The sequence below is a fragment of the Mandrillus leucophaeus genome, unplaced genomic scaffold, assembly GCF_000951045.1.
Source record: "Mandrillus leucophaeus isolate KB7577 unplaced genomic scaffold, Mleu.le_1.0 Scaffold14, whole genome shotgun sequence".
In the NCBI taxonomy this organism is placed as follows: Eukaryota; Metazoa; Chordata; class Mammalia; order Primates; family Cercopithecidae; genus Mandrillus; species Mandrillus leucophaeus.
This window is the reverse complement of record NW_012101365.1, coordinates 8,454,102-8,481,851: the sequence shown is the minus strand read 5'-3', so window position 1 is coordinate 8,481,851 and position 27,750 is coordinate 8,454,102. Positions and strand designations below refer to the sequence as shown.

At 35.4% G+C, this 27,750-nt stretch overlaps 1 protein-coding gene across 1 annotated transcript in view; it reads left to right on the top strand.

The window, feature by feature from the left end:
* Positions 1–24,268, top strand: part of MYSM1 (Myb-like, SWIRM and MPN domains 1) — a 38,968-nt gene extending 14,700 nt beyond the window's left edge. Inside the window, exons 8-20 of the mRNA XM_011973858.1 lie at positions 1,747–2,507; positions 6,958–7,088; positions 8,431–8,534; positions 10,637–10,714; positions 12,290–12,378; positions 15,209–15,263; positions 15,557–15,607; positions 16,314–16,388; positions 17,011–17,199; positions 18,615–18,747; positions 22,666–22,771; positions 22,950–23,007; positions 24,031–24,268. Of these exons, the coding sequence (XP_011829248.1) occupies positions 1,747–2,507; positions 6,958–7,088; positions 8,431–8,534; positions 10,637–10,714; positions 12,290–12,378; positions 15,209–15,263; positions 15,557–15,607; positions 16,314–16,388; positions 17,011–17,199; positions 18,615–18,747; positions 22,666–22,771; positions 22,950–23,007; positions 24,031–24,189 (1,989 nt within the window). The 3' untranslated portion in view covers positions 24,190–24,268. The remainder of the gene's footprint in view (positions 1–1,746; positions 2,508–6,957; positions 7,089–8,430; positions 8,535–10,636; positions 10,715–12,289; positions 12,379–15,208; positions 15,264–15,556; positions 15,608–16,313; positions 16,389–17,010; positions 17,200–18,614; positions 18,748–22,665; positions 22,772–22,949; positions 23,008–24,030) is intronic.
* The last annotated feature ends 3,482 nt before the right edge of the window (positions 24,269–27,750 follow it).

Here is a 27,750-nt window from a genome sequence, read left to right as displayed (position 1 = left end):
GCTCAAAAATATCCTATAGAGCAAATTGTATTTCAAAGAGAAAACCTTAGAGATCTTATCTTAATGTTTCCTCTAGAAAATAACTTTTCCTTTTGAAATATTTGCATTGTAGAAACTTTTAAGAATTATTAGAGCTTAGAGGAGGTAAATGCTATCCTGATTCTAAAATCTGTTAAATAGCAATGAAATTTTTACAGTTGTTATGAAGAATTGTCTGAAACTTTAATAAACTGCAGTGTTAAGAAAAGTTTGTGATCTGATTCCTTAATGTTTCAAGTAATTTGTGCTATATGCAACCATGTCGTTTTGATATTTATAAGTTTTTAATATATCCTCTTTGAAGCCTAAGAACATAATTATATAAAATTGGTGAGTGACTTGAGTGAAATTTGATATTATCTTTTCATGTAGATGATGAGTTCTACCCCGTATGTAAGATTTGTTTCAGTGTTATCTAGACATAGGTGGTAACTAATGGAATGGATTCATCATACATCGATTGTATGCTCCATTTTTCAGCGAGACAGAAGCATTTTCAAGGCAGCTCACCAAGGTTTAGTCAATACCTCAGAACAAAATAAAGCTTAACTTGGTTATTCTTACTCTTAGGCTTCCAAGATACATGCTGTGTATCTTGGAGTGCCAGTTTCACTCAAAGAACTGGGGTAGAAGGATACATTTTTCATGTTGTAACAGAGATTAGTATATTATGAAATCAGTGCAAAATTTCATCTGAATTTTTAAAATTATAGACAGGATACTTAAACAGCAGGGATGTGAAAAGCTGTTTCAGGCAATATGTCCAAATCTCTTTTTCCCTCCTGCTACCCTTTTATACTCTACATAATAAGCCAGTTAACCTCAAGTATTTAATCCTGGAATTCCGTTGCGCTACAGGATCTATAAATAACCTCTTTCTGAGAGCTGTCATATCCTTTATGTATGTTAGTCATTTATAAGACTTTTTAAAAACTTTGTATATAAAGATTTTATTTCATGTTATATTTGCTCATTCACTTTCATTATCTTTTATTGTTGTTGTTACATTACCAGATATTTATATCTGTAATAGCAGGTATGGAAGATAATTTTATGGCTTAAAATATAATCTCTCTTTTTTTTCAAGTATCACATTAAAATATCATCTCTATATTATAAGCTCATTAAATAAGCCTGCAAAAGACGGTTTGTTTCTGTTGTCCCTTGTTTAAATGAAAGGTAGTTTTAATGTACTCAGTGAAGATGTCAGATTAAGGATTATTTTAGCATTGTAAGAAACAGCTATGGTATCAGATATTCTGAGAAATAAGCCTTTAAAAATATTTCAATATATTGTACAATACCTTAGTATGATAATTAATTTGTTTAGTCCATATGGTTGATCTGAGCCAGGCTGCTGTTTTCAACTTAATATTGAAAAATAAGTAGTAGTTAAATATAGGTCATGATTATTTGATTAATACAAATCACCAGACCCATGAATTAGTTATATAGTTATAGAAATTTTAAATGGTGATCCTTTACATTTGAAATGCGGTTATAGTCTCCAGTCATACCACCCTGAATACACCTGACCTTGTCTAAAATGCACTTGTAAACCCTTTAAAGAAAAGCACATTGAAGGTATAATGTATCATTTACACGTACTCAGTTTAATAACACTGTATTTATCCTTTTTTTGTGTGTGCCAGTGATTAAATTTTTAAATCTTAATATTATGGGGATTTTATTTTGATATTTAATAAGGTCAAATGCGGTCTGGAGAAAGAAACACCCAATCAGAAGAACGGCCATAATCTTCAAGTTAAAAATGAAGATAAAGGGACAAAGGCATGGACACCATCATGTTTAAGGGGACGTGCTGATCCCAATTTGAATGCTGTAAAAATTGAAAAGTTATCTGATGATGAAGAAGTAGACATCACAGATGAGGTGGACGAGTTGTCTTCTCAAACACCCCAAAATAATTCTAGCAGTGATCCCTCGTTAGACTTTCCTAATAGTAAAATGCATGAAAGCAATCAAGAATTCATTGCTTCTGACAGCCAGGAAGCTCTCTTTTCCAAGCCTTCCAGGGACTGTCTTCAAAATGAAAAGCAAGATGAAATACTTTCAAGCTCAGAAATTACACTGTGGACTGAGAAATGGAGCAACAGTGACAAAAAATCAGTCGAATTAAATGACCAGAAATTTAATGAATTGATTAAAAACTGCAACAAGCAAGATGGAAGGGGAATAATAGTTGATGCCAGGCAGTTGCCTTCTCCAGAGCCTTCTGAAATTCAGAAAGATTTGAATGATAATGGAATGCTTTTTCCTTCTTCTTGCCAAGTGGTAGAGGAAAGTCATGAGGAAGAAGAGCTTAAGCCACCAGAACAGGAAATAGAAATAGATAGAAATATCATTCAAGAAGAAGAAAAACAAGCAATTCCTGAGTTTTTTGAGGGGCGCCAAGCTAAAACACCAGAACGCTATTTGAAAATTAGAAATTACATTTTGGATCAATGGTAAGAAAGAATTATATTTTATATGTTATTTTAAAACCTGATTCTGAAGTATTTTAATTAAGCCTATACAGAATTTAGAATTTTGCTAGTAAATCTAGAGATCACTACGGTAGGGAAGATTTAAGATTTCTCGTAATGAATAAAAAGTTTTGGTAAACATTATCACCTATAACTCTTATAACCCATCTTTTTGCCTATTCATTAGATTGTGGGCCTGGAATAAAAGGGATAGATGATTGCTTTTTGAAGCAGTCTCCTAGAACAGTGTTAGGAAGATATAGAGAGAACACCACTGCATGGGAAAAGGGAAATAATTCCTTCAGGTTTATCATGTGCTTTGAGTACAAAGAAAGAAAAATTTGATGACAGCAATAGTATTAAATGTGGCCAGATTGCAGAAACATTTCTCCTAAATAGTGATCTTAAAGTGCTTTTAACTTTGAACTTGTGGCAATAATGTGCTATTAATTTCTTCATCCAGCTTTATCAGGATACAATTTTCTGATAGTTGAAGCTTATTCTCTAAATTGTCAGTACTATTTATTTGAATTATTTAATGAGGGATAGGGAACAAACCCCAAAATTTCCCACCTTATTAGCCTAATTTGAATTTTTTAAAATAGCTTAATTAAACCATCATTAAACATGTATAATTGCTGGCTGGGCACAGTGGCTCATTCCTGTAATCCCAACACTTTGGGAGGCTGAGGCAGGCAGGTCACTTGAGGTCAGGAGTTTGAGACCAGCCTGGCCAACATGGTGAAACCCTGTCTCTTCTAAAAAAAAAAATATATATATATATACACACACACACACACACACACACACACACACACATACATACACACACACATATAGCCGGGCATCGTGGCAGATGCCTGTAATCCCAGTTACTCAGGATGCTGAGGCAGGAGAATCTCTTGAACCTGGGAGGCAGAGATTACAGTGAGCCAAGATCGTGCCACTGCACTCCAGCCTGGGCAACAGAGCGAGACTTCATCTCAAAAAAAAAAAAAAATCATAATTGCTAATACTGTTTCAGAAGCTATCAGATTGTATAGGGCCATCTTTGCAGAGAGCTTCCTAGTTCCTTGAGCAGGGGTTCTGCTTTGTCCCTTGTTCTCTTTGTATCAAAAGCCTTCCTGTCCTACTGAGGTAACTTTCTGCTATAACCTAGAAGGGTTACCAAAGGAAAACAACTTGCTACAATAAATCAGTAACCTTCATTTTACCCACACAATATAAGTCTTTGGTTTTTAAAGAGGGCTGTATTCTAAAAGGAGGAGGTTTGTTCTTTTTCTTGACTCTTAGTTATGTTACAGATGGCGGAGGTGCTGAAAGTACAACATGTGGGTCAGTGTGGTATCATCGTATAAAGAATACTTGTAAGGAACAACTCCTGACTTTACATAGTGCTTTACAGTTTTTAAAGAGCTTTCCTACATCATCTTACTTGTTTTTTTGAAACAATCCTGTAAAATATGCAGATGGTATTATGTTTATTTGCTAGAGAATGATTCTGAGATCAGGAGAGGTTTAGGGACCTGCCTTTGATTATACAACCAGTTATTGACACATGAGGACTAAAGTCCTTCATGTGTCTGTAAATCACTCTTTTATTCTACGTGGCCTAATTCACACTATTGATAAAGACTAGTTAAATTAGATTTCTATTGGTATCTACTTTTGTTTTTGGAAATAAGAGGGCAAATGGCCAAAATTTAAGGACCTTGAAATAATAACTAACTCAAAAATGTCCATATTGGCCAGAAGCAGTGACTCACAACTTTCATCCATGTACTTTTGGAGGCTGAGACAGGAGGATTACTTGAGGCCAGGAGTTCAAGACTAGTTTGGGCAACATAGCAAGACCCTGTCTCTATAAAAAATTTTTAAAAACTCAGGCGCGGTGTTGTGTGCCTGTAGTCCTAGCTACTCAGGAGGCTGAAGCAGAAGAATCACTTGAGCCCAGGAGTTAGAGGCTGCATTGAGCTGGGATCATGCCACTGTATACTAGCCTGGGCAACAGAGCAAGATCCTGTCTCTTAAAAATGTCCATATGAATGATCACTGTATTCTTGTTACTTTAATCAAATTCAGTATTTGTTACTTTGAATTTTGAATTCCAAATGAGGCAGATTAATTTATATAGGTACTATAAATTATATGGCAGTAGTTTCCTTAGTCATTTGCCTTGGTTCATGAAACTGGTTAGGTATTGCTGTTTCATTATGGTTATTTAGCAGAACATTGTGAAAGCAAAATTGTTTTGAACAGGAACTCACATTTGTTCAGAAATAGAAGAGAGTGAGTGGTTAGGCACTGGAGGTGGTGTTTAAAAAAAAATAGAAGAGTTAAAGTTTTAAAATAAGAAGCCTGCCAGATTTGTTTATAGATAAAGATCCTTTTCATAAAAGCAGATGCAGTTGATTCCCTGGTTAGGGGAATATTTTTATTAAAATAGTAACCAGTACCATTACTGAATGCCTCCCGAATACCATGTACTATATTTAAATCATCTCCAATCTTTTTGACAACCTCGTTCTCACTTTATAGATAAGAAAAATGAGGTTCACAGAGGATAAAAAACTTGTTCCAGGTCACACTAGGTAAAGGGGATATTGGAGTCTGCAGTCTTGACTCATTATTTTCACACTTCCATCTCATGGCCTTGACCCTGACTTTTCACTCTGCCTTGGATGTTCTTCCCCCATGTTTTGGCAAGTGTTGCTTTCTTGTCTCGTTGAAGTGCGGGCAAGGGAAATTAGAGGCTTATCTAAAATATCTCACATATCTCCTCCGTTTCATTCTCTTGCTCTGTATTTTATTTTCTTCATAGAACTTACTACTACCAAAAATACTACATTTTTATTTGTGTACTGTCTCTTCTCCCCTCAACCCCCATGATAATGCAGGCAACATGAGGGCAGATATTTATCTGTTTTGTTTGTTGTTGAATCTAGTTCTTAAACAATGCTCAGAATATAGAAGGTACTCTGTTAGGGGGAAAAGATTGAACATATGAACCATCATTATTCTATGAACAGATATTTTTAGAGTCCTTACCATTTGTTCAGCACTGCTAGATTACTGAGTTCTGTTTAAAGCCTTTTACTTTGAGTAGTCTTCAGTTAGCTCAGTCTAGTTTTTTTCAGACTCCTTTGGTTTCTTGGTAGCCATACTCTTGCCTGCTTTATTGCCTTCATTTGTACAATTTTGTTTCCTTTTCTTGCAAGACACCCTGAAATCTCAACGTTTCTATGAAGTTGTGATACACTCCCACATCACAAATTATTTTTACCCTCTATTCTGCTTAGTGAGGCCTACCCTAAACACCCTATCTAAAGGAGTCTATGCCTGTTTGTCCCAGTCTGTCCCCTTGACCTTCTTACTTAGCCCTGTTGCTACCTGAAAGTGTAATATATATTGTTCATTGATTGTTGACAGCCCCTCCCTTTAGAATGTAAGATCTGTAAGGTTAGAAATTTTACATTGTTTATCTGTGTATCTCTAGTGCTTAGAACAATATATTTATGGAATAAAATAATGATCACGTGAGAAATACCCATGTTATATGAGATATCTGAATACCTAAATTTATAGTATCTATACTTGAATCCTGATTCTTTCCCTTCCTTAAGTAAGTGCCTTACTCTGACCCTCTTGTTTCCTTATTTCCAAAATGAGAATCTACCTTGTATAGTCATAAAGATTAAGGATATGTAACTCAGCACAGTAATCTGGCATAAGCACTCAGTAATTTGTTTCTACTAAGTTTTTTATTATTCTAATTTTATGTTGTACCATCTAGCAAGGCACATTAAGTATATTCAATAAATACATGTTTTATTATATAAACCTCTTGTTTCTTTCATAATCTTTGGGAGTTTCTTGATTCCCCTTTGGAATCCCTTATAGTGTCTGTTTCTGTTTTCCACTGAGAGTAAGCACTTAATATTTGTTGTCATCATAATTAAAAACAAATATAAAACGTTTAAACATTTATAAGATAGCTGATAATTGAAAGACACTGTTAAGTAAAATAAGAGTAGATGAACCTAAGTAATGTATTACAAATTGGAAACTTCTAATACTAAATCTTTTCTATATATTATCAAAATGCTCTTTGTAATTAAAGATTCAGTTTGTATCTGTACATAAATAAATTTCTGACTTCAAGGTCCTGGGATAACTGGAATCTATGAATTTACCATTGGGGAAGAAATATTGCTTGTAAAAAATTACACTAATAAGTTATTGTATTATTTAAGGATATTTTATTTCAGAAAAAAAGTACATGGGTATTATATATTAGTATTGTATTTGTTACACATTTATACATTGAAAGGGGTTAAAATGTAAAGATATTTCAATATTTAAAATTTTCCCCCGAAATCTTTTTTCATGTTTTTATTTATCCAAAATAATTGTACTTCCATCTCTTAATTAGGGAGATATGCAAACCGAAATACTTAAATAAGACCTCAGTACGTCCTGGCCTGAAGAACTGTGGGGATGTTAATTGTATTGGACGGATTCATACATACCTCGAATTGATAGGAGCAATCAATTTTGGATGTGGTAAAAATAAAAACCCAACATCTTTTACTTGATATTTTTTATCCTTATAGCACCTATTCATTTCTATGATGGTTAGAATTCAAGTAGTTCTAGGTATATAGAATTCAGAGATGCTTTAACATTATGAAATAAATGTTTTACTAAGATTTTACTGTTGGTTAAACTGTGCTTTCATTTGACCTACAACGAAAATTGAGAGTATAATTTTAAAGCTAAAATATTCAATCTAAGTAATAGAAATAATTTAAGAATACAGTTCTTTAGCAGATAAAAGTAAAATTATTTTATGAAAAGTCTAAAAATAGCCTATTTAATTTGGAAATACTGTATTCATGCTAGAAATGCTGCCTAGCAATGCTTAAATAAAGGAAATAATTTGTGAGCCTCTACACTTAAATGTAATAAAAGCGTCAAAATATTTTTCATGGAAGACAATTTCTCGTACCTTAGTTTTTTCAAATTGAAAGTTAATGAATATACATATTTTAAGATATATTTTACTCTTTTTTTTTTTGCTCTGTTGCCCAGGCTGGAGTGCAGTGGTGCAATCTCTGCTCACTGCAACCTCCACCTCCCGGGTTCAAGTGATTCTTTTGCTTCAGTCTCCAGGGTAGCTGGGACTACAGGCATGTGCCACCACGCCGGGCTAATTTTTGTATTATTAGTAGAGATGGGGTTTCACCATATTGGCCAGACTGGTCTCGAACTCCTGACCTTGTGATTCACCTGCCACAGCCTCCCAAAGTGCTGGGATCACAGGTGTGAACCACCGTGCCTGACCTCTACTCTTTTCTTGAATTAACATGACACAACCATTCATAGCTACAAAGTTATAAGGTACATAAAACCTTGTAACCCATGGTTTAAGAAGAATATATTCTGTGTTTGTCTATGGAAGTGAGACCACTAATCAGAAAATTTTTTGTCAGATATGATTTTCTTTTATATTGAGCTAGACAGAATTTAATTTGGCCTGGAATCTGTCTTTCATTTTAGTGTCTTTGTTTTCCCAAAGCCTTGAATATTGAGACTAGCTTTTCAGGAAAACTAAAGGATTTTTGCTTCCTCAGCCACCAAAAGAAAAATTATATCATGTTTTCTGTATTGGACTGCCAAAGTTAGTAAAAATTAAATTACGCATTTTCCAAATATTCCATGTTATTGAGATTTTCTTATAAAAGCATTACTTTTAATTTGAGGGCTGCTCAGTAGCACATCAAATATATGATTGTGAAATAAGAGTCATAGAAGCTCCACTATAGTCAGTGTACATGTGTCTTTCTATTTAACAAATGAGTTTCACAAAATAATAGATGGTTTTGTCTTTCCTGAATTCCAATAGAACAGGCTGTGTATAATAGGCCACAAACAGTTGACAAAGTACGAATCAGAGACAGAAAAGATGCAGTAGAAGCATACCAACTTGCCCAGCGTCTGCAGTCTATGGTAAGCAGTTATCTCTCTCAGTGATCTCTCCACATTGCTGCTTACTAACTATTTAGTGCGGTTTACCTACTTCTCTTGAGCTGTTTAATAAATGGCCATTTAGTAGAAAAACATGTTTCCTCTTGTATTTCACCTTAGCAATTTGCTTTTCTTTGTTTCATTCAATTTCATGTTGCTTTCTAAGGCAAAAACAAACCTAAAAACCCTTAAAACGTGCTAGCAAACTTGATGCAGAAGCATGTTTTCCTAAAGTGGTCTTGGGATGCTTTGTTTTAATTTATAAATCTAATGTGTCTTTTAAAAGTATATAGTTCAGTTTTTTTTTTTCTCTCATTTATTTTTCTTCTTTTAAAATTCTTAACCTTAAGAATCACCTTTTTGGAATAACTAGCCTTTTTTTTTTTTAATTCTTGGAGTCAGTTTTATCATATTTTAAAATTTGTAAATCATACTTTAAAAATAAAGTGACCTGCTAGGAGAAAAAGAAACATCTTGTGAGAAAAAACAAATAAAAATGTGATCCAACACTCTTTTTTTTTTTTGAGACGGAGTCTCGCTCTGTCGCCCAGGCTGGAGTGCAGTGGTGCGATCTCAGCTCACTGCAAGCTCCACCTCCTGGGTTCACGCCATTCTCATGCCTCAGCCTCCCGAGTAGCTGGGACTACAGGTGCCCGCCACCATGCTGAGCTGATTTTCTTTGTATTTTTAGCAGAGACAGGGTTTCACTGTGTTAGCCAGGACTTAATGATCCGCCCGCCTCGGCCTCCGCAAGTGCTGGGATTAGAGGTGTGAGCCACCACGCCCTGCGGATCCAACACTCTATAAGGCAGAGTCATAATATGATCTTGTTAGTTTTACTAATGGATTAAATTAGTAATAGGTAAGATATGAAAAGGAAAGTATAGGTGCTAAAATAGCTGTTTTTTCGCATTTAGGCTATAAAACATTTCTATCTAAATTTACTATCTTAAAGGATGTTATCAATTAGAGTTGCTGGATATGGTGCTAGTCATACACTGTCCTTTGGGAACTGGTCCATTTTACAGGCGTCACTATTGAGATTTGCAAAACTGGATTTTAGTAATGTAGTCAACCAACTTTGTAATTTTTCTTTTTTTTTCTGAGGCAGAGTCTTGCTCTGTCGCCCAGGCTGGAGTGCAGTGGCGTGATCTTGGCCCACTGCAAGCTCTGCCTCCTGGGTTCATGCCATTATCCTGCCTCAGCCTCCCGAGTAGCTGGGACTACAGGCGCCCGCCACCACGCCCCAGCTAATTTTTTCTATTTTTAGTAGAGACGGGGTTTCACCATGTTAGCCAGGATGGTCTCAATCTCCTGACCTCATGATCCAACCGCCTCAGCCTCTCAAAGTTCTAGGATTACGGGTGTGAGCCACCACGCCCGGCCCAACCTTGTAATTTTTCATTATTTGATCAATTAGGCCATCTCCTTTCTAAAGCTGGAGATAGAATTATTTTGCTTCTAGTTTTCAACATTACACCTCTTGCTGCGTGTTCTTGCAGATTTTCTACCAGAAGTGGTTGAAAAGGAAGCCATTTTCTTGGTGGTTCTTTTTGATCTTAAAAATATTTTTGTTCCTACTCGGGAGTCTGAGGCAGGAGAATCACTCAAACCTGGGAGGTGGAGGCTGCGGTGAGCCGAGATCACACTGCTGCACTCCAGCCTGGGTGACAGAGTGAGACTCCGTCTCAAAAAAAAGAAAATTTGTCATAGTGTTTTAGCTCCTACATGATGAAAGGAAATATAAAAGCTAAGAAGAAATGCTAGCAAAATATAGAAAATCATTACTGATTTTATTTTTTAAATAGCCCTCTGCTGCCAACACCCGGCCCACACCCTACCCACCTGGTACTGGTGCTCCTGCCCTTACCTCGCCATCACTGATTTATGATATTTGTAACCAGAGTGCTAACTATTGAACATAAATTAATAAAATTTAGTCAGGCATAGCCAGAGATTACACTATTTAAATTGATAGATTAATTGACTTTTAGATAATTATTGTTTTCATTTTGTGTGTTAATGTGCTGTGATTTCTCCATATTAATCTTGCTACCTTTTGCTTTACTTTAATCTCATCGCAGCGTACAAGGAGACGTAGGGTCCGAGACCCATGGGGAAACTGGTGTGATGCAAAGGACTTAGAAGGACAAACGTTTGAGGTAACTTTGACCTTTCAAATGGCTCATCGATGAAAACTGGTTTTTAAATATATATTTGTACATCTTAATGTCATATGTGTTGTACTTGTTTCATACATTAACATGTATGCCTTCATTCCCATGTTAATTTGTCTAAAAGTCACCAGTAAACACCAAAGTAGAAGGCATTGGTGGTACAGTTAACTAGGAGTTTAACTCATTTCAGAACTTTGGTTCTCTGTCTCTGTATTCTTGTCTCTAACTCAAGATAAGAGTGTCAGGAAGTTGGTATGCCCAATTCGTTTCATTAAACATTTATTGGAAGAGGTTCTGATGTACCAATTAAAATATTATTCTAAACATTATAACAGCTAGTGCAGTAGAGTGAATAGAATGTGTGAATGTGTACATACTGGCTTTGTTACTTTGAGCAACTACTTAACCTCACAGAATCTCATGCTTTTTTAACTTACGAATTGTGAGTAATACCTCCCTCAAAGGATTGTTGTCAGAAAAAAATGAGGTAGACTATATAAAGGTCCTAGTACTAGGTATTCAGTAAGCCTTGTGTGCACAAGGTGCTCCACAAACTTGAGTTGTCTGTCTTTCCTCCTCCGCATTTCCTGTCCCCAATTTCTCACCTGAGTACTATTCTAGGCACAGTAATTACTAATTATCCTTCCCATAAGGGGCTTGTATTTCTAATAGGAAAGACAAAACCTATGGTAAGTTCAATAAGGTTGGTCCCAAGAATTGTAAGTTTCTCCCAAAGGGTGTGATCAGGGCAGGTTTCATAGAGTGTGTGGGGTATAATCTGATCTGAAGGATCTGCAGAAGAATCTCAAAATGGAGATAAAAACACTTTAGGCTGAGGGAACAAAGCTGGAGACATGGGAAAATACCAGATATACTCTGGAAAAGGTGCATAGTTCATTTGGACTAGGGTGTAAGGTTGATCATAGAAATGTAATAAATAGAGATTTACTTTATTTTATAAACACTCATAAAGGGCTTCCTGTGTGTCAGACACTGTCAGTATTTTATAAACATTAACTCAATCTTCAAAATAATACCATGATAGTGGTATTATTGTTTACTTTTTATTATTACTTTTGTTGTTCCCATTTTTAAAGATGAGGTAGCTGAAGCATGAAAGCTTTAGAATTTGCCTAGGGTCACCAAGCTAGTAAATAACTGGGCCAGACATTCTAGATCCAGAATCTGTTCTTAATCATTACTCTGCACTGTCTCTCAGTTGTGAAAGAAAACTCAACACAGTAGAATATGGTAAGTATAAATGGGAAATGAAAGACTCAGGTGATTCTGAGGTTTTTGAACCTGGGTGACTGGTACCATTGATTGAAATGGGAAAATCAAGAGGAGTAAATTTTCAGTTTGGGATGGCCATATCTTCTGAAACGATTTTTAAAAAATACAGTCCAGCCTTTCTACATGTTGGTAGCAAAAAGGAAACCCATCTATATCAGTTTAGTCTCTCTTGTCCTCACATGCCCTTAAATTTGGTTTTAAAGGACTGTTTTTATTCTGCCTCTTAGTAGTTGATGGACTCCTTAATCAGTTGGCATTTTGTTTTAGCATCTCTCTGCTGAGGAGTTGGCAAAAAGAAGAGAAGAGGAAAAAAGCAGACCTGTTAAATCTTTAAAAGTGCCAAGACCAACAAAAAGGTATAGTGTTATATAAATGTGGTTTTTAAAAATTTGTCACAAATGGCTAGATAATGTATGAAAAAATATTCAATAGCTGCATTATATTGTTCACGTTAAGTTAAAAAAATACTGCTACAATTTTTTAGATTTTTTTGTTTCACTGATTATGAATTTGGGAGACCTTGAACAAACATTTTAAATTTGTTCAGATTCATTGAACGTATGATCCAGCATATGTTGTAAAGGGGCCTTGTTTAGAACAGGTTGGTCATTCAACTCTAGACACTATGGACAGGAAACTTCATGAAATGACCGAGTTTTCTTTGGGTGGTACTAATTGTTAGCAAGTTGTTGGCATGGTGGTTGTTTTCTAATGCATGTATAATCTAAAATTTGAACCTTTTAAAATTAAGGGTCACCAAATAAGTTAAATGCCCCAATTTTCTATTCCCTCTTCCTGCAGATGTGCCATTGAATAGACTGTAGTTTTGTCAGTGTACCTTTTAAAAAAGATACCCAGGAATGCCACTAGATTATATTTTTGCCTGATAAATGTCCTTGGGTAAACCTTAGGTTCTCATTTATAAAACAATAATTAAAATAACACTGTTAGCTGTGTTTTAAGCACTTTATTAGCTCATATAATCTTCATGACAACCCTGTGCATTAGTTAACATTCTCACTCCCATTTTATAGGTGAGGAAACTGAGAGGCGTAGAGAGGTTTAATAACTTGCTCACACTGTTAAGTAGTGTAGCTGTTGATTTTAAACCCAAGTGTTAAGCTTAAGAATTCATACCCCTAGTCATTACATTATATATTACCTCTCTAAAATAAAAATTTAAACTTACACAGTTGTCGTGATACTAAATTAGATAAGCTATGTGAAAAATAGTCATCCATAAGCTGGGACTCCTCATCCAGTATCCACATAATTGATTTTCTGCCTCTATATGTGAGACTTACATTTATTGTGATTTTCAAGTCGCTGTCCAAGGTCTTCAGGATCTTTTTGAGTCCAGATCCACTTTTCTCGTTTTAGCCTTTGTAGCACTGCATCATTAACATTTCATAAGCTTGCCTTTCCTGCCATTAATCACTGATTGAAATGTTTAATTGGAAATGTAAACCTCATTGCATATATTTAAACAATGAAGACATTCATTCTTCAATCAGCTATATAGATTACCACAATTAACCCATATATCTTTATCTTATGCAGAAGGATAATCATAACAGATGTCTTGTTTAATTTCAGATAAAATATATTTTAAGTCTTTAGTTTCTAACAGATCATTCCTATGAATAGTGTCTATAATAAGGTCTACTGATCATGACTTTTCATGAACTCATTATTTTGCTTAGTCACCTCTTCACTTGGTTAAGGATCACAAATCAGCTGTTTCATAATTTTTTCTAGAATTTTACTACTATTCAACATCTAATTCGTCCTTTTCTGCAGTCTGCTTTTTTGTATTGTGAAACAAGCTCAATAATTGTCCATTTCTAGTCCTTCAATAACTTTCCCATTCTCTGCAGTTCCTCAACAAACATTGACAGCGGTTCCATATCCGTGGTTCTTAAGTACTCCAGGATGTTCTTTCTGTGCTATTTTCTCATCTATCTTGGCCTTCAGTTTCTTTTTTGTTGATTAAACACTTTCTAATTTAAAGGTCTGTCTTTATCCAACAAGTATCTTTGAATGTCTACGGTATATGTCAGGCACGGTTCTGATCACTTGGGATACATTATTAAGCAAAACAAAATGTTCTCTTGAAGCTAACCATCTGTGGTTGAATGAGAACGGAATTGCCCTGCTCTCTTCCAGTTGTGTTAATGCGAATGTATTCCTGTGTGTTTTTCTTTCCCTGAAGATAGCCTAAAAAACCTTTTCATTGTTCTTAATATAGTTTTCAAGCCTCAATTCTTTACTCGTCAAAGACTTTCTGATATTTCTCAGATTTATGTGTGCTTTTGACTTCGCTTAGGTTCTCCCTTTTTCACCTCTTTTTACTTTTTCACTTCTTGTTTTTTGGAGACAGGGTCTCACCCTGTCACCAAGGCTAGAGTGGAGTAGAGTAGAATGGTGAAATCATGGCTCACTGCAGCCTCCACCTCCTGGGCTTAAGTGATCCTCTCACCTCAGCCTCCCGAGTGGCTGGGACTACAGGCACACGCCACCACGCTCAGCTAATTTTTAAATTTTTTTGTAGAGATGGGGTTTCACCATGTTGTCCAGGCTGGTTGTGAACTCCTAGGCTCAAGGAGTCCACCCACCTCAGCCTCCCGAAATATTGGGATTACAGATGTGAGCCACAGCACCTGGCCACTTTTTCACTTTAATATAAGAGTTTATCATAGGACTAATACATTAATATCTTTACCAGAACCATTTGTCATTTATTCATTCAAAAAAAGTTTTAAGTTCCTACTCTATTGTTGGCACATTATTGAACTGACAAGTATTTTTGATAAACTTCCATCTTTCTTGAACTTTTTTTGGGGTCTCATAACAGATAATTATATTTTCATTGAACTTTTTGAAATCTCCTTTTAGTGTGGGACATATGTCTGATAGTTTATAGTGTCCTCTTTGAGTGTAATAGGAAATTAAGACAATGGAGTAACTTTATCTCAAATTTCTTGGGTTTTTTTTGTTCTTGTTAAATCTAAAAGAACAGTGCTTCTTTCAAAAGGGTTTATGGAATCTCCTACAAAACTCTCCTAGTTTAATATTTTTCTCATTTAGACAGAATTTGGGTTCAGATTATTGATATACACTTTCAAATTTGCAAATGTTATTTTCCTAATCTTGTTGATATTGAAAATAATTTTTTTTCTTTTTCAGCTCATTTGATCCCTTCCAACTGATACCTTGTAATTTTTTTAGTGAAGAAAAGCAGGTACTATTTATGCATTAATGAATGACCCTAGACAATCCCCGCTTCCCCCTGTCAAACAGGAAATACTTACTCTTTTTCCATATGTGCAAGGCATGACCGAAAATGAGAGACAATTTCTCCCTGCTGGGGTTTTAAATCATAATGTTTTTTAAAAATCTAGTTTGTGCTGAGCTTTGGTTAGTGCTGAGAACTTGGTGGGGTGGATGAAGGAGAACAGGGTGGGCATTCCAGGTGGGGAGAACAAAATCTCTGTTTTTATGGTCCCCCGTTTTGTTTTGTTTTTTATATTTCAGGAGCCATTTCAGGTGAAAGTGGCTTCAGAAGCACTTTTAATAATGGATTTGGTAAGGATAATCTATTGTGTTTACTTAGTTATTCTGATTTCTACTCTTGTGTATTTTTATTGCAGGCGTAAGACAGAGTATGGAAGACGTGTATTTTGGATCTTAACTATCCTCTTTTACAAGGAATCTAAAAATAAGTCTTTTCTTTTGGAGAAAAGCCAAACAATTGCATGTTTCCATATTTTAGAGAAAATAAATTAATGTGAGTTTTTGCAGACTGTTTACCATCATTAACCCTACTTTAATTTTCTAATATCTGTGTCTGCCACCTTTTAGATCACTGAAACAAAGCACAACTCCTGTAATTTGGAGGGTTTTTTTGTTTATACTAAACTACCAGTACCTCCAACAGTTTTTGTGTTTGTGATGTCTTTGTGTAGAAGGATTTAGAGTGATTTTTACTTTGTATCCTTACATAGTACCTTCCTTGAATAGGAAGAGTGTATCTTCATTTTGCAATTGCAAAAGTAGAGTCTGAGAATTTTTAAGTGTTTGGTTGAAAGCTTCTCAGCCAGCAGTGAAGATAGACCTGAAATAGTTTCTGTGCACTGATCCTAGCATCTAGTTCCTCTCCTATGCTACTTTATTTTATAAAAGCATGATGACTGTACTTACAAATGACTTTCTTACAATAAGTGAGTTTTGTTATTTTTTTTGTCAGGTGGGTTTGTGCGTTTGGGCTAAGTCTGTCTTGTATTTCTTTTAGCATGCTCATGTTTCTATGGCAGAAGTGATTGGTCTGTTAGGAGGAAGATACTCAGAAGTTGATAAAGTAGTTGAAGTAAGTTCTCTCTTTTAAAAAATGTTTTAGTTATTTAGTCCTACTACCATACCAAATATTTTTATAGAATTCAGTGAATATAATTAAAATACATACTTTACCTATGATATATATGAGAATATGCAAATGTAGCAAGTTATCTATTCCCAGAAGTAACTTAACATTCCATATGCCGAGCACCTTTTTCTTTTTACCACCAAGAGAGAACATTGCCAGGCCTTGGGTCCTCATTACCTTTATTAGCAAAAAACTACAACTTTTAAGAGGCCAGAAATATGTACTAACACTTGTAGTTGAAAGTTTGTATGCATCATTCTGTTGAAATTGTTGTCATAAGTAACAGGAGTCATTGAAAGAATACCTTTGTACGGGTATTATGTGGGCTGACCTGGAAAACTAACCATTATTATGACCTTGTTTGAGTAGAAAAATGCATGCTAAGTTCCTAGCATATAATCAGACTTTTGGAGTATAAGTCATTTGCAAGTTAAAGGCGCCTATGATATTGTCAAATAAAAGTCTTGGCCTTGAAAAGTTTCTGTATCTCTGAAAGAATTATAACATTAGAGTAATAGAATTAACAGGATTTTAGTATAATCATTTGAGGATCAATCGTTTATAGGTCTGTGCAGCAGAACCATGTAACAGTCTGAGTACAGGACTACAGTGTGAGATGGATCCTGTATCACAAACACAGGCCTCAGAAACCTTGGCTGTTAGAGGCTACAGTGTTATTGGATGGTATCATTCTCATCCTGCTTTTGATCCTAATCCTTCCTTACGAGATATTGACACACAAGCTAAATACCAGGTATTACCTGTATATTTATATTCTGTAAATGGTTGCACACCCCCTCAGTGCTGCCTTTTAAATAGATAAACTTTAAACATTTTTTGTATTTCATTTCTAATTTTCTTTATAATGGGGGTTTTTTTTTTTTTTTTTTTTTTTTTTTTTTTTTTTTTTTTTTTGAGACAGAGTTTCACTCTTGTTGCCCAAGCTGAAGTGCAATGGTGCAATCTCGGCTCACTGCAACCTCTGCCTCCCAGGTTCAAGCGATTCTTGTGTCTCAGCCTCCCAAGTAGCTGGGATTACAGGCATGTGCCACCACACCCAGCTAATTTTTTGTATTTTTAGTACAAATGGGGTTTCACCATGTTAGCCACGCTGGTCTCAAACTCCTGACCTCGGGTGATCTGCCCGCCTCGGCCTCCCAAAGTGCCGAGATTATAGGCATAAGCCACCACACCCAACCAAAAAAAGAAAAAATTATGTATACTGGGGGTTTTAAAAGAACATACATTTTTTTTTTCTGATTGAGAGATTGATAATTGTTTATGTAAACATTTAGAAAGTCAGTTGTTTTATTAAGTACAGACAAGCCATGAATGTTACAGTGATAAATACTCCCAGAGCCTTTAAAAATTGATGGGAACAACTAGGACGGGTACTAAATATAACTGAAATAATAAGAGACATAATGTATTTTTTAATAGCTGGAGAAAAAGTTTTATTTTAATCTGGGATTTTACATTTGATATGTGACTGGGTTTGCTGTAGGGTATTTGTAAATTATTACTGTATTGATAAGAATTACAGATGCAGGGTGGTGAATATAATTAGTGAATATATTCATGGCAAATACAGATTGTGTAGGCCATTTTTTTATTTTTAAGGGTCATTTTGGATTTGGTTGAACACATTTTTGCCTGAAAAATGTACAATGTGAAATGAATATTTAAGGCATTTGATTTAGTTGCAGTTTGGATGTGAACTTTTTTTGTTGTTTTTTTTTAGAGACAGAGTCTTCTTACTCTGTCACCCAGACTGGAGTGCAGGTGGTGCGATCTCGACTCACTGCAACCTCCCTCTCCCAGGTTTAAGGGATTCTCCTGCCTCAGCCTTCTGAGTACCTGGGGTTACAGGAATGTGCCACCACACCCAGCTAATTTTTGTATTTTTAGGAGAGATGAGGTTTCACCATGTTGGCCAGGCTGGTCTCAAGCCTGATCAGGCTGACCTGACCTCAGGCAATCCACCTGCCTCAGTCTCCCAAAGTTCTGGGATTACAGGCGTGAGCCACCGCTCTGGGCCGGATGTGAACTTTTTAATGCACCTTTTTGTTCCTGCTTTTCCCCATTAGATGTTTAAAATGTTAGTATGGATAAATATTGGCTTTTGAGTTTATGCAGTTGAAACTAATTATATTTTTCTTGTAATTGTAGAGCTACTTCTCCAGAGGAGGTGCAAAGTTCATTGGAATGATTGTTAGTCCCTATAATCGAAATAATCCCTTACCATATTCTCAGATTACCTGCCTGGTTATAAGTGAGGAAATTAGCGCAGATGGCTCTTACCGTAAGTTTTCAACAAAAATAACTTTATCCTATTTCTGCTCTCATTTATTTGACTCATACAAATCAAAAGATTTGCAACTGTGCAAAAGTATTTAATGCAAGAGTTTGTGCCCTCAACTAGGGAATCATTATTTGGGTGCCACCCTAGTGCAGCCACCTTCTTCCCTTTCTTAATCTCCTGCTGTATTCAAGTCCCCACTTTTGTTACCATGGCCACTGGGCAAAAGGATTGAAATATGGGGAAAAGTTATGGCCAGGCAGTGTGTATGCTAGGCACTGGAGATGCTGCAGTAAACAAAACAGTCTCTGTTCTCATGAAAATTTTTTTATAAATGCAGACTGGCTTTCTCTGTGATGGTATGCAAATGAAAAAAAAATGACCACCAACTCTCTATCACCTCCCAGTTTAGGGGTTAACAATGACTAACTCAATTTGTATATTTCTTTGCTCCCATTGTATCTCAGGAAAGAATTTGATTGGAATAGACCATCATTTGACTTGATTCCTCCGAGGTTTATGTCCACTTGTAGTCCAGTCATTTCTGGGTGGATAGGGAATTAGTATAGCAGACTAGGAAAAGGAAGGGAGTGTGGCTAGAAAGCAAATAATCAGAGGAAACAATAGGCTAAATAACTCTAGGATATTTATTCTGTCATTACTACCACTGCTCTAGGTCAGGTCCCCTGGACGCTGCCACTACAGTTACCCCACATTGTACTCTTTCCCATTAGATCATGAGATCTTTGAGAATAAATACTGTATTGTACCCATTTTTCTATCCAGTTTCTAGCACAAGGCCTGGCATAAAGTAGATACTAAATGGATGTTTGTTTAATAATTAATTTCTTTTCATTCTTAATGATCTCACTTGGATGCCTTATATTTTATAAAGACTTACCAGCACTGCCCCCATGTTATTTAGTATTAGTTGCTCTATTTTTTATGTATCTGCAACACTTTATTCCTCCCTTCATGGTCACTTTGTCTTTTAATGCAATTTATCTATTTAGCAAGTCCTAAACAAATTGTATGCCCGAAGAGCAGGGACTATGTCTTATTTGTCTTTTTCTCCAGTAGCACCTAATAAATTGCTTTGCAACTAGGAGGTGGTCAACACTATGTGGGTTTTTATTGAGTTAATAATATTGGCATTAACTTTAGTCTGGAATGTCCATTTTGAGCATAGCACGTAATACATAATACTCTTAAGCTCAGTACAGTTTTATAAAAAGAATCGCAATTGTTCTCTCTAATCATTTTATAATCTCACAGACTGCTAGGTTTTGGTAATGAACCTCAATTCTGATGGTGTCCAATACAATAGCAGTACATGTGACTTTAAATGTATGTTAATTAGAATTACATGAAACTTAAAATTCATGGAATTCTACTCTGGCTAAATGAAGTAACAAGAACTTGTCTGAAACTACCAAAACACTGGACAAAGTATGTAAAATAATGGTATTTAAACACAACGTTGAGCAGCAAAGGAATACAGTTGCTAAGATATGGGAAACAAATGAAAAGAGCCCGAAATTACCCTAGCTTACTGTTTAAGAGGGTTTTCAGATATGGCACAAGAAGGAGAAACCCACCCAGAGTCAGGCAGACTCAGTTAAGGTGATGGAGATAAGGAGACCAAGACAGCTGAGTTTGTGAGACAGCGCCCCAAGAGAACAGAAAACAGAATAGAGAGTGAACTCTGGAGATTTGTAGAAGGGTATCCCTGGAGTGTTTGGCAAAATACAGATCAGCACATGCATGTGAAGAAACTAGCCCAGATGGGAAAGAACCACTTGAAAGCATTAGAGGGAACTATCCATGATGCTCCCATGAGCTACCATTGAACACAGCTGTCTTGCAAATGACTTGTCCATGCTTAACGCTGCACATTAGATCTTAATCCTGGGTCTTTTGCTTTGCCCTTAGAAATCCTCTGGTGCAAGAATTAAGGTTTTCTAGAAGCCATGGGATACCTTGTGCTACAGTACTTTTAACTCAGGTCATATCTTTATAATATCTCTAATGGTTTAATGTTTTCTTTACTTGTGACAGGGAGGAAATATATTTAGTGATTAGTTTTCTGATATTTTAGTGGATAAAAATATTCTCTATAAAAGGAAACTTTTATTGACTTTAAAAGTACCTTTTTTTAAATTAAAAAATATTCTAAAAATACCAAATAGACCTGTATATGATTTGTGTGTGTGTTTTCATGTTTTTGCATCAGCATAGATTGAAAATGCATTATTTACCTTTCTTTATTTTCATTTTCAACTTTCACTGAGAGCAGGAGTCACTCTACTGGAATCAGATCCCAGCTCTGACATTTATTGCTTATTTTACCTTGGGCAGTTTACTCTTTCATTCTCCTTTGCCACATCTGTAAAATGAGAAAAAATTACTACCTTGCTTACAGTAGGTATATGGTTGTAAGGTGTGTCAGTAATATATATAAAGTGCTTAGAAATAATAAGTTTTCAATGGATAGTTATGATTATATAGCTGGTATCCGTATTTAGTAAGTAATCAAAGCATGTCAAGTAAGTGAATGTGTCACTCTTTAAGTTTTTGGAGAAGAGGAAAATTGAGCAATTAAATAAAAAAGATCAGTCATCATCATCAGGCTTGCTGTCCCCTGTCCTTCTTCTAAACACCTGAAAAAATACCTTTTTAGAGCATATTGACAGTTAAGCTATGCTTTATTTCATTATGAGGAAACAGTTGTATTTTTCCCTTTTTTTTTTCCATGACTTCTGATTTGCTGGCATTTTATTTATTTGAAAAGCCTTATCATGGTAGAAACCCAGTTGAGAGGCAGTATTATGTAAAAGTTAAAAGCAGAACTCTCGAGTCTTACTGCCTGGGTTCAAATCCTGCCTATGCCTTTATATCTGATTATGAGCAGGCTAACTTTTCTATGATGTAGTGTCCTCATCAAAAAAAAAAAAAAAAAAAGGGCAGGGGGCTGGGCGGGAATAATGGCAGCTACTTCATTTAAGTGATTTCACATAAAGTTTTAGGTGGCACATAGTACACATTGTAAGTGTTACTATGATGGTATCAGCCTTTGGTAATGAATCAGCTGAGCTTTTAAAAAAATGCTACAGATACATTTGCATGGGGCTCTTGAAGGATATGTGAAAAATTGCTAAGATAGCTCATTGTGTCGTATTTTTTCCTTTCTAGATGAATATATGATGTCCACCCCTTGGGCTTCTTTCTTTCCTCCAGAGTTTAGTGTAACAACTTTGACTCAGAGCAGTTGCTGCCTCCCTAGAGTTCATCCTATCCTCTTGTCTAGTCTTAGATTAGCTCTTCTAGGGAGGTGGAATGAGTTTGGGCTCAGAAGTGAGGTGAACCTGCTGGGTTTTAACATCTATGTCCTGCCACTTTGCTAGGCTAAATATGTTTTTTAATGTATCTCAGCTTCAGTTTTCTCACCTGTTTAAAAAAAAAAAAGATATGGCATTGTTGTAAGCTTAATAACCTGTATATATGTGTTTTTTAAATTATCACTTGGATGGCAATGTGTCTCAGTTTGTCTAGGATAATCCCAATTTAAACCTGTGGTTCAGGCATAATTATTCCTAGTACCTTCTTTAATTCAAAAAGTCTCTTGGTTTAGGTGATAAATTACATGATCATCCTATCATAGTGCCATGCATAGAACTGTCATGTAAATGGCACTTCTACTCTTCTTTATTATTATTAATAGCTTGGCATTAATATGCTTAGTGGACCAAGTACAGTCAGGCAATAAATATTTAATGAATGCCCACTATGTTTAAAGTGCTGTTCAGCTGGTCTACGAAGCTGTGGTTGTAAAAACACTGAAGGGAATTTTAATTATAATTAAAAGGAGATTGGCGAGTTAAGAAATAGTTGATGAAAATGTGCTTCTTTATGCTTTTCTAGGCTTACCTTACAAATTTGAAGTACAGCAGATGTTAGAAGAACCTCAGTGGGGATTAGTATTTGAAAAGACAAGATGGATAATAGAAAAATACAGGCTCTCCCATAGGTATGTACTGTAGTTTGAGATGGTTGCACATCTGCAGTGTTGCTCATTAAATTATGTTTCAGAGAAAACCCAAGTTAAATATAAAATTGTGATGTATGGCATCTGTGATAGTTTATTACGAAACTGATTAGTTTATAGTATTCGTTTCATCAGTTTGTTTTCATATTTCTTCCTACAGCAGCGTCCCCATGGATAAAATCTTTCGCCGGGATTCTGACCTGACTTGTTTGCAGAAAGTAAGCTGCCTTCATTTTAATTGGTTCCATTGTTCACAGATTCTAAAGCTATTCATCTCAATGTGTTTTCCCATGATGCCTGATACTTTGTGGATAATTTTCTGTATATTTTATTACTTTTTCCTTTGGAAAATTAATTTCTAGGAGATAATTAGTAATGTGTTTTGTTGCCCAAGCTTGCACATAGAAAAAAATACTATTTTAGAATAAATTTGTCAGTGTCAGCTGATAAATTTCTTAGCAGATTATTATTGTACACAATGGAGAACATTTTTCTCATTTTATTAAATTTGAAAGTGCCATGTTTCCATTTTAGCCTTAACAATTGATCATTTTTAAGAATGATGGTATAACTCTAACAATTACATTTAAATAGTCATTTTATTTAACTTTCTAGTAGGAAATAAGAGTTTTGAATTCTATCAGTTCACTTCTAGGTTTTGCTTCTGTAATGATTGAAGGCTAGTAGATTTGTAACATTTGTCTTTTTTTTTTTTAATAGCAGTTGGGGATAGAAAATTTAAATGTTAAATTTCTTTTTAATATTTTTTACTCCTCTGTTATATCCACTTTTTTTCTGTGTTGTTGAAAAAGTATATGCACATTTCCAAGGAAGTAGACTCTAACTAGCATCCTCATTTTGAAATGGTAGAATCCTATGTTTTTATGTTCATAGAGTTGTGTGTGTGTGTATGCTCAGGATTATTTTGCTTTGTAAGTGTGACTACAAATGGAGAAAAGTCACAAATATGTCCAAAGTAGAAAGTGTCACATAAACAATCTCAGGTTTGTCTCCTTATGTAAAATCATAAAGGTACTAAGCTGAGTGTTCCTCAGCAGCAATTTCCTACATTCCAGCTCTATGACTATTAAACACAAGTTAATCTTCAGCCATTTTTAAGGAGAGTGTTTCTCATTTGAGCATTAGGAAATGTGAGGTCTGGAAAGGGAAAAAATCGTGATAGTAATGCAAACCCTCATACTTTTTCTGTATTTAAATATAAAACTTTTCTTTTCAACTAGCTTTTGGAGTGTATGAGGAAGACTCTGAGCAAAGTGACCAATTGCTTTATGGCTGAAGAATTCTTGACTGAAATAGAAAATTTGTTCCTTTCCAATTATAAAAGCAACCAAGAGAATGGAGTAACCGAAGAGAACTGTACAAAGGAATTGTTAATGTGATTATTTTAAAGTTAAGACATTTTAATCTTGACACAGTAGATCTTACTTTCAAAGTTATAACCTTGAAGTGATTGTGGTTAACATTGGCACAGCTTTGGTATTTTTTCTCTATTTCACAAAATTCAAACTTTGCCACATAAATCCTGTGAAAAGGAAGAGATACAGATTTGCTTTTATACAGTGATGATCAGAGTGTTCTGCAAACCAGGGTCCACCACGGTGTTCTAGACCTTTACTGAGCGACGCTGTAGGCTGTGAAACTTAGGAGCCTGGTCGGCTTTACTGTTGTGTTCAGCTTGGGATTTGGACTATGTCTCTAAGTCATTTCTTCCCTGAACTAGTCACTTATGTTCCACTGTGGTATCTCATATTTCATTTAGAAGCACTTCGATTCTTTCCGTATGTTCTGGTGAGATGTGTTGATGGTTATAAATGAGATATGGATGGGTGGTCACTGAGATAATTAATGTGGTTTAGAACTACTGATTAATAAATCTAACAACAGGAGGCCAAGAGAGGCATGACAAGAAAATCTTAAAAACAGGAAAAACCCAAAGGAGAAATTACCAGTTTTTAATCATGGATACTTGCTTCCATTTCATTGTATAGCAAATGCCATTTTCTCAGCTATCTGAAAAATTTTAACTAATTTTACACACATAAAATAATTAGCTTCAATTGTGTGTCCACTTACATTAGTAGGTTTGATAAAACCTCATTTAACTGGAACATAGGTAATCATAACTCTCAAACTGTTTTTTTCTACTACCTACTATTAGGAGAAAGAGGCAAATGATAATAAAGCTGGAATAAATCAGAGATTTAATTTTTAGAACAAGCCTTTCAGGACATACTACATATTCAGCCCAGTTTCATATGCTTTCTGAATCTATAATGGAGGTCAGTGAACTTTTTTAATGTAAAGGGCCAGTTTGTAAGTAATGTTGGCTTTTCAGGCTGCATGTGATCTCTACAAGACATTCTTCTTTGTCTTTTTTTTTTCAGCCCTTTAAAACTATAAAAACCATTGTTAACTCACAGGCCTCATAAAACATAGGTTGCTGGCTATTATTCTCCAACTCCTGATCTAGAAAATTTTAAACATTAGAATTTTGTTTTACATTTGTTAAGCCTTACATCATCTTTAAATGACACCAAAACTCAGAATTGTGATCTGCATTTAAGCCCATTTTGAAATAAAATAAGCAGTCATGCTGCCTCATTTATTCAAATTCAATAGATTTCAGTTTATTTCTTAGTAGTCAGAGAATTGATTTATACCTATTCACCAAGCATTCTTACTAATGTTTCCTTATATCTAAACCAGATTCATTCTATATTTTTGCTTTGTTTGTAATCAATAGCCAATGAAGAATAAGGAGTATTGGAAGAAGCAGTGAGCCAGGTTTAGGTGACCTGGTTCTTGTCTCAACTTTGTGATTTGGGGATGTCAACACAGTTTACTTTCCCTGAGCCTTAATTCTTGTGTAACTGAAGTCTAACTTAACTTCTTAATGTCCTTCCAGAACCAAAATTATATTTGTTCATTCTAATTGTTGGACTACTCATGTGAAGTTTATATTTTCAGTTAATACAGTTTCCAAATTAACATACATTTAAAAAAAGTTTCAGTTAATACAGTTTACAAATTAACATACATTAAAAAAAAACACACAGAAATTTTTCCATTTCTCTGTGTGCACTTAGGATAAACAATGAAGTATAGCTTATAAAACAATTCGTTTGAGGGCTGAGAGTGTAAGAGTAACTATACCAAAAGTCAGGAAACCTGAGCTCTTACCCTAACTCTGTTACCAACTTTGCTGTGTGACCTTAATCAAAACACATAACCTGAACCCCATGCTCACCAGTAAATCAAGGGCCTGAATTTTATGGCTTAGTATTCCCTTCCAGGCTCAGAAGTTGCATGATTCTGTGAAAGGCAGTTCTTGATTCCTTTGTAGTCATCTTCTTTTTGACCTGTTTCCTTATGATATATTGGTGAAAAAATACAGAAAGTGTTTTATATTAGCTTTCTTGATTGACATTTCCCTATAATACTGATGAATTTGGGTAATGGAAAGTAATGGAAGTTGTTAAAAGTACTGCTCTCAAATCTGAGTTTCCCTGTCCTGTGTGCCAATGTTTAACCGTATTTGCTAATCTAAGCCATATTGTGAGGATCTCAAGGATGATACTTGTCAAGAGTTTGGGGCCTTGAGAGCACAATTTTCAAAGTAATATTTAGTATTTTCTGACTATAGAGTTCATTTGTCTTGTAAAATATATTTTAAAATTACAGAGAAGTGTGAAGTACAAATATCTCAGTGCTACTATTTAAAAAACGCAATTAGTGTCTAAATCCTTCCCCATCTTTTTAACAGCATAATTTTAGTATGTTAACATTGGTTACTTTTTTATCTCTTCTTTCATCATTTTCCCTGCTTCCTTTTTCTTTTGTCATATTCTTAAAACAATTTTGCAACCACAGGTACCCACATTGCTGTCACTGCCAGCCTTGGGCTACTACCGAGGATAATGGAGCCAGGGCCTTGGAGAAGCACAGAGGAAGTCTAGAACTGAGGGGTCCTATGACACAGGAAGTTCAGGATGCAGGGTCTCAAAGGAACACCTGCCTCTAATGTTTACAGAAGTGAAGAAAGGACTAAGGGACTTAAAGACATGCAGGTGTCTTCATCCTGATTCTGTCTTTATTATTGCGCAATGGCTATAAAATAATGAGCTTAATTTTTTTTGTTGTTTTCTGGGTTGGCTAATGGAAATCGACGCTAGCACTTCCCCAATATTAGACTTACCTAATTCCAAAGTAACATTCAAGGAAAGAAAAAGCAGTGGAACAGGATCAGTAAGCTCAGACTCTCCATCTCCATTATTTTAGCCTTGACCATTCTTCTCTAATCCTTTTAAATTATCTTCAGTTTCCTGTTCAAATTATATGGCTTCAGTTACAATTTGTTTGACCCTGTATTCAGAGCTGCAATATGATTGTTGTGGGCCCTAGGTAGTTTTGCCTTCTTAGACCCCTTCTTCCATACAAAATTTAAAGTGATATTTTACAATTGTGTTTGTATGAAATGAATGTATTAATATTTTAGATTAAAACGTTTTGTTTAGTCTAGAAGTTCAGTGTTTTCTTATGAGGCTAAAAAAAAATTAAAATATTTTTCTGGGCTTCTAAAATACTGTGGGCCTTAGGTTACTGTGCGTAATGGATAAGTTGGCACTGCCTATATTCTGAAGGGCATCACTGGAAAAATAGCAGTCCTTATTCTGTCCCCTTCTCCCACTAGCACAGTTCTTGGGGAAGCCTTTGCCACCCCATGCAAGAGCACTATAGTTTCCACGGTTATAGATCTATAGACTTGAACTTCCTTCCCAACCTAACCAAAACTCACGCGGGTTACTTGGGACCATTCATCTTCAGAAAAGATAGGAGGCAGTGGTTTCTTTTAGTCTTCAGATATTTTGTTCTGGTCGGTCCCTAATCTATAGTTTTGAAACTCGTGCCGCACTTGAAAGGGAAACATCCTACTACCTTTC